This window comes from Cebus imitator, unplaced genomic scaffold (genome assembly GCF_001604975.1).
Source record: "Cebus imitator isolate Cc_AM_T3 unplaced genomic scaffold, Cebus_imitator-1.0 Scaffold326, whole genome shotgun sequence".
Classification (NCBI taxonomy): Eukaryota; Metazoa; Chordata; class Mammalia; order Primates; family Cebidae; genus Cebus; species Cebus imitator.
The window spans coordinates 36,234-46,426 of NW_016107641.1; the positions used below are offsets into that span (position 1 = coordinate 36,234).

Below are 10,193 nucleotides of genomic sequence, written 5' to 3' on the forward strand. Positions count from 1 at the left end.
AGGGGACAGTGTCTTGCTCCCATACTTTGCAGACAGCAGAATGTCAGGCTCTGAATATCACAGCCTTCTCCAGTCAGCAGCCCACCCTCGGAGTGTGTCAATCACATCTGCAGTGGCCATGAGTTGGCCCAACTCACTTGGGGCAGCTTAGACAACCGTCCTTGGGATGGCCCTGGGAAAGCCACCATGGATGCCTTTCCCCACTAGGCTCAAAAGTGGCCCCTTCTGCTGTTTGGAATTCCTGTTTGGAATTACCTGGTCCAGACTATAATCAGCCACACCCACGGTGTAGATGTTGGCACCCAGTTTCCGAGCCTTTTCAGCCTAAGGGAAAGAAGGCATTGAGTAATAGTCATCAAAATACGTGGATCAAAATGCTGGTATCTATGAACTGGACTCACTTCTATGAGAGTGTCCCGATATGCAAATGTCACGAGTTCTCCATCAGTCATAGCAATAATCATGCTGGTAGCTTTGTTGTCTGCAAAGAGACAAACAGTGGCCTGCTCAGTAAAGACCCCAGAAGTGACCTCCAGAAGATCCGTAACCCCTGCAGGTGGCGGGGCCCACAATACTGCCCATTCCAGGGCATGACCTGGTGCCCCCACCTCGTCCTCCAGGGGAGAGGCTGCGAAGACCCAAGCACCTGCCACCCAGAGACCCCTAGAGTGAAGGAGGTCTCAGTCCAGCACCCATTTTACAGAGAAGGGACTGAGAGGGGCGGGGTCTTTCCCACCAGGCTGCCTGAACCCTCACCCACTGGCAGCCTGCACCGCCTCTGCCTGAGGACAGCTCCAGCCAGGACTCCACAAGCAAAGGCCTGTTCCGCGGGCAGGGGGAGGAGCCACGGGGCCCTCCTGTAACCCACAGGTTCAGGGAGGCTCCTGGGGGCGGGTCCTGCTGAGAACAGAGCCTGCAGGCAACCGTGCCAGCTTCACTGGGCCCAGGAGTTCAGGACTCCAGGTCAGTGGCATGTGGGCAGGGGACCCCAAGCCACTTCAATGCCTTTCCTCACCAACCCTGCCTTTTCCTGGCAAAAGCTGCAGCCCCACAGTGGGGAGGAAGATTAGGGGTGTGGAAAGCTTTCTGCACCATCTGAGATACGGGCAGCAGATGCAGGACACTTGGAGGGGAGATGAGGAAGGGAGGAGGAGGACTAAGGTGTGTGCAAGGGGGCAAACGCCTTGGCTCTTTTCCCTCACACACAGCCCAGCAGGTGGGCAAGCACCTCAGGGTTACGAGCAGCAGGACTGCACACACAGAATCCTACGCAGCTCTCAGAACCACATGGGGTAGGGGTTTACTACGCTCATTGCACCAGGGGGGACCTGGAGCTCAGAGCAGATGAGCAACTTGCTGCACGAGGAAGGGCAGGCGTGGCCTTGCGAAATCTGCACACAGAGCTCTCTGAACCCCATGCCCAGCTCTGTTTCCCCTACGGGACCACCATGGGGATGGCAGGTGCTTACTTCCGTAGTTGTTCATTTCCATCTGCCGAATTACCTGCAAGAAAATGAAGAAGTATTGAGCCTGGACAGTGAGAAGATCTCACTGATGCACTAAGACCTTGTAAACTAATATTGATTCTTGGAGCTTAAGGAGTCTATACCTTTCTAAATCCTGCCTGCATAAATGTGTCTCCATAAGGAACAATTTTCTCAAGCCTCTGAAGACCCTCCTTTATTCTCTTGCTGAAAAAAATGAAAAATTTTGGTTGACCTGGAAAGACATTGACTGTTATACATCAGCTCCCAAGCTCTCTAGGAGCCACTGTTCACTATGCAGGCCCTCCTGGATGGGGGAGGGGGCCAGGTAAGGGCTCTGTCCTGCTCACTTCTCAACGGGATTTTGACCAGAGATTTCAAGGCCTGCTGAGCTCATCCCAGATCCACAGAATGCAACTCTGGGGAACCTCACCAGGGCCATGCTTGGACCATCTCTGGTGACAGTGGAGGCTCCTGTGGATGAGCAACTGTGAGTCAGGAACTGTAATGGGCCCCCACAGCCCCAAACCCCTGACCTCACTCAGTTTCCTCCTCTCTCTTTACCCGGCTACAGGAAGTAGCGAATCTGCTTAATTAGAGTGCCTGGCCTCCTTGACTTCCTGTGCCCCTGCAGCAAAAAGACCAAAGGCTGGAGAGGCAGCCCCGATGGCTGTGCATGCAGGAGCTGAGCACTGATCTGCAGACTAACTGGGACATGTGGTCTGTTAAAACTGCTGTTAAAGCAGATAGGTTGGGGCAGGCAGGGCTGACTCTGGCGGCAGGACTGGGACAGGCCTGGGACCGGCCTGGGACTTAGGGTCAGGCTAAACCAATGTGATGGGCTGATCCTGCGCAGCAAGGCTGGTCAGAGCATGGACCATGAAGGCTGGCTTCCCACTGTGGACAGAGTCCCTGCCAAGGCTGGAGATCTGAGAGCCGTGCCCTGCCCAGCCCAGGACGGGAGCAGGCCAGGCCCACCCATACCCAGAAGACGCCAAGCCCTGGCCTTCCTCTGGCCATGCCCAAACCCCGCTCCCCATCCTCCCCCACAGACTTGTTTTACCACCTCTCACCCACTCCAGTCTCTCCCAAACCCACAGCACAAGACACACAGATCCAAACTCCCCACAGATCCAGATGCCACAGCCCACCCCATATTCCCTCAAAGCTGCAAGTGGGGCCCAGGCCCCCATCCAGTCCTCAGTGTCCTCACCTCTCTTCTGCGCTTCACCTCCTCTGGGCCCAGTTCAGGTCCTGCGCCTTGGAAGTGCCCTCAGCTCCCGCCACACAGGAACTCTGCAGTGCCCCCTGCCGGGCCCGGGCACCTCTCTAGGCCACATCCAGCCTCCTGAGCTTGCTCCTCCTGCCTCCCTCCAGTTTCCAGCCTGGCCTGGAGCTTAGAACCCCACCCAGGGACTCCCCTGTCTGGGCCTGCCATCATCTCTGCACTAAAGAAAGCCCCAGGACTCCCACCACCGGCTCTGGCCCTGTCTCCCTCCCGCACTGGCCAGGGCAGGGGGAACAGGCACAGAGCAGCAGCCAGCACAGCTGAGTGTTCACAGGACACACACGCCCGCCCCGCCAGCTGCTGCACCTGGGAATCCTCACAGCCACCTCCCAGGGAAGGAGGCAGGGCAGAGGGAGGGTAGGGGAGGGTGAAGAGGGGGAGGCTGAGAACTTCTGCAGCACAGGGGCCTGCAGAGAACCTTGCAGCCACGGGTAGGAGGATGCAGGGGAGCCGGGTAAGGTCAGGGCGGGTTCTGTGAGTTGCCCTGACCGGCCTGCCCTGTGTGCTCTCAGGAGTCCTAACCAAGGTCTCAGGGAGCCCCTCAGCTTCCTGGAGTTCCCTCTGGCCCAGCTCACCGGGCCTCCCTTGGGGGCTCCAACCAACTCACCTTTCTGAGGTGAGTGCCAAGACAGTGTCTCCGTCTGTGGAGTAGGTGACAAAAGACATCCGTATTTTTGGGCTGAGGAGGAATCAAGTGCTGGTGAGAAGCCAGAGGCACCGGCTCAGGAGCCAGGACTGTGAGACCAATTCCCCACCTCCCACCCAACTCTTCCGCTTTGGGGCCTCTTGCTGGACACAAGAGGGTGAGATAAATGTAGTGGAGCACTCTGAGGCCTGTGGAAACAAGGGCCCCACAGAAGAGAGAGTCAGGATGGCGACTCACTGCATCCCACACTCCCAACACCCCAAAGACACTTGCACATGGACACATGCACACACAGAGGCACACACACACATGCACATACATACTTATGCACACATACAATCACATGCACAACACACACACACAGGTACACACACCACACACATGCACCCACACATGCACACACTCACACGTACCCACACCAGGCACATGCACACACAAACACACACATACACATACCCTACAATGAACAGGCAGGGAGACATACACACAGCCCTCCCAGCTGGCCTCCCTTCTACTAGAAAATTCTTTGCCTCCTCACCCTGTTCCCTCCTCCTCGTCCTCTCTCTCATCCCTCCTCCATCTCAGAAGAGCGACTCTCCCTATCAGCTGCCATGCACCCAGCCCCCCTTTCCTCTCCCTGACCCTCCTTCCTGCCGGCTGACCCTCACTGGCCCTCAGCGACAGTGCTGCCATACGTCCCCAGCGGAGTGTCCCATGGCTCCTGCCCTTGTTGCCCATTCATTTTACTTGCAGTCATCAGACTTTTCTTCCTTAAGTGCCATCTTGATCATGTCACTCCCCTGCTCAAGAGGTTTCTCTGGCTCTCTATGGCTCACAGCAGGAAATCCCAGCTACTTGTTCTGGCAAAATGAGCCTCTGTGGCTTTGGCCTCAAGCTGACCTGCCCAGTCCTCTCCTAGCCCTCCCTGAGCTAACCCCATTCCCAGCCAAGCCAGACCACTCACTCCACTGCAGGTCCCCTGTCTTTCCCATCCTGCAAGACCCAGTTCAAAGACCCACCTCCCTGGAAACCACCCTTGACTTTGGTTTCCTTTAACCTTCCATGTGAGTTCTTTGTCTCCTACTTGAACCCTCAGCATTGTGTAATTTGGGGTTCCAGGACTGAGTCACTGGTTTACCTGCCTAATGCCCCTTCCCAGTCTGTGATGTCCCCAAGGGCAAACAGCCTTCCCTAAAATATGCCCAGGTTCATAGGCAGGAGCCAGCCCAGAATGCCAAGACCTGATGGATCCAGTGAGTGCTGGCCTCATTCCTGCTTCAGAATGCCACCCTCTACTCTGTGTCCCCCACCAAGGGACTCCCACACCTACCCCATCTGATGGCATGTACCCTCTGCCTGCCAGAGGAAAAGCTCCCTGCAGCTCAGGGGAGGCTGCCATGCAGAGATCCATACCTTTGGAACCTCTTCACTGTTTCCTCCACCCACAAATAAAGGTCAACCCAGTTGTTGTTCACGCTGCCAGACCTAAAACAAAGGGAGATGTGGGTCAGGGAGATGAGTGCATCTGTCACGTAGGCAGGTGTCTACCCTCCCCAGTCTCCCAGTAGGCTCTTAACAAGTTCTCCTGACCCCAGCACCACTGAGGCTGGGGTACACACCCAGTGACCACTGGATCATCCGAGGTCATGAGTTTCACCAGTTGAGTGGCCACCATAAGGTGACGACCCAGCCCCATCTGCCTGGGACTGAGGAGCTTCCTGGGATGTGGGGCTTTTGTTGGCCATCCAGGTGGCTGATCAGGTTAGGTGGGGCACTGTGTAGAGAAGAAATTCAGGTGGATGTATTGGTTGGAAAAACCCCTAATGAACAATCCAAATAAGGAAAATCAACAAAAACAGTTTCATTTATGATAGCATCAAACAGAACAAAATACTTAGGAATAAATTTAAACAAGGAAGCGAAAGAAATGTATACTGAAAACTATAAAACATTGCTGAAAGAATTTAAAGACACAATAAATGGAAAGATACTGCATGCTTATGAATCAGAAGACACAATAATAATATTGTTAGGATAATGTAATCTGTATCAAAATATCTACAGCGCTTTTTACAGAAATAAAAAAATTCACAATAAATTTCAAATGGAATTTCAATAGTCATAAAACAAAAAAATCTTAAAAAAGAAGAGCAAGTTTGAGGATACACACACACTTCCTGAATTCAGAATTCGTTACAAAGTAGCAGTAATCAAACTATTATGGCACTGACTTAAGGACTGACATGTAGAGCAATGAAAAGAACAGAGAGCTTATAAATAACCCTTCATGTCTGTGGTCAAATGATTTCCAACCAGTGTGCAAAGAACTTTCAAAAAACGGGTGTTCATGTGCAAAAGAATGAAGTTGGATCCTTCCATCCACCACTACAGAAATTAACTCAAAATGAGTCGAAGACCTAAATGTAAAGGCTAAAACTCTTAAACTCTTAGCAGGAAGCATAACCTTTATGCCACTAGATTTGTGGATTTTTGTTTGGATATGGCATCAAAAACACAGGCAACAAAATTAAAAATAGAAAAGTTGAGACCGTATCCAGATTAAAACCTTTCGTGCATCCAAGGACCCTGCCAAGGAAGTGAAAAGATCACCTGCAGAATGGGAGAAAATATTTACAACTCATATACCTCATAAGGGATTAATATCCAGAACAGACAAAGAACTCCTGCAACAATGACGAAAAAGAAACGACAAAAAAATGCAACACATAAAAAATGGGCAAAGGATTTGAATGCAGATTTCTTCAAATAAGATATGCAAATGGCCAGTAGGCACATGAAAAGATGATCAACATCATTAGTCACTAGGAAAACACCAGTGAAAGCCCAAAGGGGATACAACTTCATACCCATTGGGGTGGCTATTACTAAAAACCAGAAACTAATAAATGTTGGACCTTTGTTTGTTAGAATGCAAAATGCCACTATGGGAAACACCTTGGCATTTCCTCAGAAAGCTAAACATAGGATCACCATAGGATCCACCAATTCCACTGCCAGGTATATACCAAAAACAAGTGAGAGCAGGGACTCGAAGAGATACGTGTACACCACTGTTCATAGCAGCATAACATTATTAATAATAGCTAAATGGCGGAAGCAACCCAAGTGTCCATCAACAGATAAAAAGATAAACAAAATGTGGTACATGTCCATACAGAGAAGTATTATTCAGCCACAAAAGGATGAAATTCTGATGGATGATACAACGTGGATGAACCTTGAAAACATTATGCTAAGTGAAAAAGGCTGGACAGAAAAGGCCAAATGTTATATGTTTGTGTGATTCTATTCTATGACTCCACTTACATGAGGTACCTACAATAGGCAAACATATAGGTAGAGAAAATACACTAAAGATAACTAGGGCTTGGGGAAGGGAGGAATGGGGAGTTATTGTTTAACGAGAATAGAGGTTTTTTTGGGCTTTTGTGGGGGTGGGGTGGTTTGAGACAGGATCTCAATCTGTCATCCAGGCTGGAGTGCAGTGGTGTGATCTTGACACACTGCAGTTTCAACCTCTCAGGCTCAACCGATCCTCCAGCCTCAGCCCAGGCTGAGTAGCTGGGAGTGGAGGCGCACATCGCTATGGCTGGCTAATTTTCATATGTTGTGTATAGACAAGATTTTGCATATTTCCAAGGCTGATCTTGAACGCCTAGACTCAATCAGCCCTCTTGCCTTGGCTCCCAAATTGCTGGGATTACAAGAGTGAGCTACTGCTTCCGGCTGAGAATAGCTAGAATGATGAAACACAATGATGTTGTGTTCAGTACACACGATGAAACGTTTCTGGAGATGGATGGTGGTGGTTGCACAACACTGTGAATATACTTAATGCTCCTGAATTGAACACTTAAAAATGGTAAATTTTTGCTGGGCGCAGTGGCTCATGCCTGTAATCCCAGTACTTTGGCTGAGGCAGGCGGATCATGAGGTCAAAAGATCGAGACCATCCTGGCTAACATGGTGAAACCCCGTCCCTACTAAAAGTACAAAAATTAGCTGGGTGTGGTGGCATGTGCCTGTAATCCCAGCTACATGGGAGGCTGAGGCAAGAGAATTACTTGAACCTGGGAGGTGGAGGTTACAGTGAGCCGAGATTTTGCCACTGTACTCTAGCCTGGTGACAGAGAGAGACTCCATCTCAAATATATGTACACACACACACACACACACACACACACATATATATCTATATATATACATATATAGTACTTTTTAAAAAGTACTATTTCCCACGATTAAAAAATTACTAAAAAAAATACCAGGGGTCACTGCCTCTTAGAGCCCTCAAAGTTCACCTGGCCAAGAATGGGAGCACATGGGAGGCTGACTCATTTTCTTCTAATTCTATCCAAAGAATGAACAAATGAATAATAAGTCTCATGAATAAGCGGGACATGAATGATCAAAGAGCCTCCTTGCAGACTGTAGCCATTGTTTCTGCCTGGAGGACTACCACAAGATGCTCAGGGTCTTGCCCAGCTGCATGGTCTTTGGATGGGCTTTGGAATCACACAGCTCAGAGTTTCAATTCAGTGCCATGGATGTCTATCTGGAGGCTGCGGTGGGTCATTCTCTGGCTCTGGGCTGCCTCATTGTCTCTCCTTACAATGGGGCAATATCCTTTACCCCCAGCCTTGTTAGGTAGGCTCACTAAAGTTGCTTTTGTTTGTTCTCTTTACTTCCACTCTAGGCACTCCCTCTGCATTTCCCCTTATCCGATTGTCTGGGATTGCATCAGGGCCTCTGCACTTCCTGTGAGTTTCCAGCCTGTGATTCTGCCTTGCCTGGCAGGTCCCTTCATTCCCCTCCTCTGTCACCACTTCTGACCTGCAAACCTCTCTTCATCCTCATCACACTTGGCAAGGTGAAAATGAAGATACCCTTTTTACAGATGGGGACATGAAGGCACAGAAAGACGAAGCAACTTGCCCACGACTCTGTGGCTAGTGAGTGGAGTCTTCCTGTCTCCAGAACTGAGTTTCTCCTTCCCCAGGAGCAGCCAAGCAGCCAAAAACCATAGGAATTGGTGGGCTGGGGTGCACACCCCCCTAAGCATTAGTATCCAGGGGAATGACAAAAATCAGAGGGACCTCAACCTGCGATGCTGGAAAGAGTGCACACAGGAAGCTGAGTCCTGCCACACCAGCTGTCTCTGGGTGCTTCCCCATCCTCCAGGGCCACGCTTGTTCAGGAACCAGATAGAAAAATACCTGCACTACTCACAGCCCAGGATTGTGGTGAGGGTGCCGGGAGTGCAGGGGAAGGACTTTGGAGACCAGAAAGTGCTCCCACGTTCTCCTGAAAATTGCACCGCTGCTGCTAGTGAATAGCAGAGTGTATTCCCACCCAGCAGGAGGAGCGGAAAACGGAACCAAGGCAATCTCTCCAAAGCTGAACATTTGCCCATTTCCTTCGGTGAGCCAGAAGGCGCCTAATGCACAGCCCAGCTTCCCCAAGGCCACCCTGAAACAGACCAAACTGTTACTGAAAGCGCAAGAACTGCCGTGTGGCTCTCCAAGTTGCAGAAGAAGCACTTAGAAGCAGCCATCCAAAGGCCTTCTCTAAGCAGTGACATTAGAATACCCAACACAGGCAACAAAGCAATCTCTCTGGGGCCCAGTAAAATAGAAGTTATTTGTGTGAAAAAACAAACAAGCATAACAACACAAAACCCCCAAATATCCACAGTGAGCCTCCTAGAACTGCTGACAGGCAGGTCCAAGCAATCAGCTGTTGCAGGGGCCTGAGGATGAGGATGCTGACTGAGCTGATGGAGGGACAGGGAATCATCTAGAGCTTTGGTGGCTTTTTTCACCATTGAAGAGACAAAGTGCCAGGGAAAAGACAGCCAGGGGATTCTTTCTGCTTCAGTAAATAGGAGGCCTAGGTCTGGTCTGACCAAAGTGTTGGCCCTGCTTCTCTGACAGGACCTTGCATCTCCCTGGGTGGTGTCCTGTCCCTAGTGAAAAAGAGGTGGTGGCTCTTCAGGGCAACCCAGGACCAGAGCTGGAAGGGACACTCACTTGTCCAAGATGAAGTAGAGGTCAAATGAACCCGTGCATTTGTGACCCTTTCCCTCTTGCCCCTGGCGCCAGTGCGGCCCGCCGCCGAGGCCGCTGCGGTGATGGGCCCTCCTGGAGCCCAGGGCCAGGCGGTGGAAGATTCTCCAGCCAGGTCCATGGTACTGAAGCCTTCCTGCTCTAAAAGCTGGCAGAGGAAGCAGCAGCAGCAGCAGGAAGAGCAGGAAGCAGGGTCCCTGGGGGCTGTGGCTCCCCATTATCTGGCCATCTCTGTAACCCCACCTCACTCTTGGGTCCCTGTGTGAGGGGCCCAGATAGGCTCAGCTCAGGCCACCTGTGGCCACCTTCTCTGCCGCCGCCCCTCGTGCCTAGGGACCACAACCCCTTCTCCTGCCCTGTCACCAGTGCGCACTGCAGCCCTCCGCCAGGTACCTCCCCAGATCGCAGGGACTAAGATCGCAGGGACTAGGCTCTGGCAGACCTGCCTTCAGCTACCTGCCTGGCCCTTCCCCCACCCTGGGGACAGAATTCTCTGTTATGATTGACAGGAAGGTTGACATGGTGACTTTGTGACCTGCAGCTCTTCCCAGTGTCCTGCATGTTGACAACACCAGGAGGAGGCACAGGACCTTTGGAGGGGCTACAAAAGGAACCCTCCATTTCCCTTACCACAGCCCTCACAGTGTCCCTTAAAACCCCCAGACCCTGCCATTTGTTCACTAGAAGAG

At 51.4% G+C, this 10,193-nt stretch overlaps 1 protein-coding gene across 1 annotated transcript in view; it reads right to left on the minus strand.

Annotated features, from left to right (window-relative positions):
• ANTXRL (ANTXR like) overlaps positions 1-9,722 on the minus strand; it is a 43,021-nt gene extending 33,299 nt beyond the window's left edge. Inside the window, exons 1-7 of the mRNA XM_017504714.2 lie at positions 9,469-9,722; positions 4,832-4,903; positions 3,380-3,451; positions 1,610-1,691; positions 1,470-1,503; positions 402-481; positions 256-324 (exon numbers count right to left, since the gene is read on the minus strand). Coding sequence (XP_017360203.1) covers positions 256-324; positions 402-481; positions 1,470-1,503; positions 1,610-1,691; positions 3,380-3,451; positions 4,832-4,903; positions 9,469-9,722 — 663 coding nt within the window. The remainder of the gene's footprint in view (positions 1-255; positions 325-401; positions 482-1,469; positions 1,504-1,609; positions 1,692-3,379; positions 3,452-4,831; positions 4,904-9,468) is intronic.
• Between the last annotated feature and the right edge of the window lie 471 nt (positions 9,723-10,193).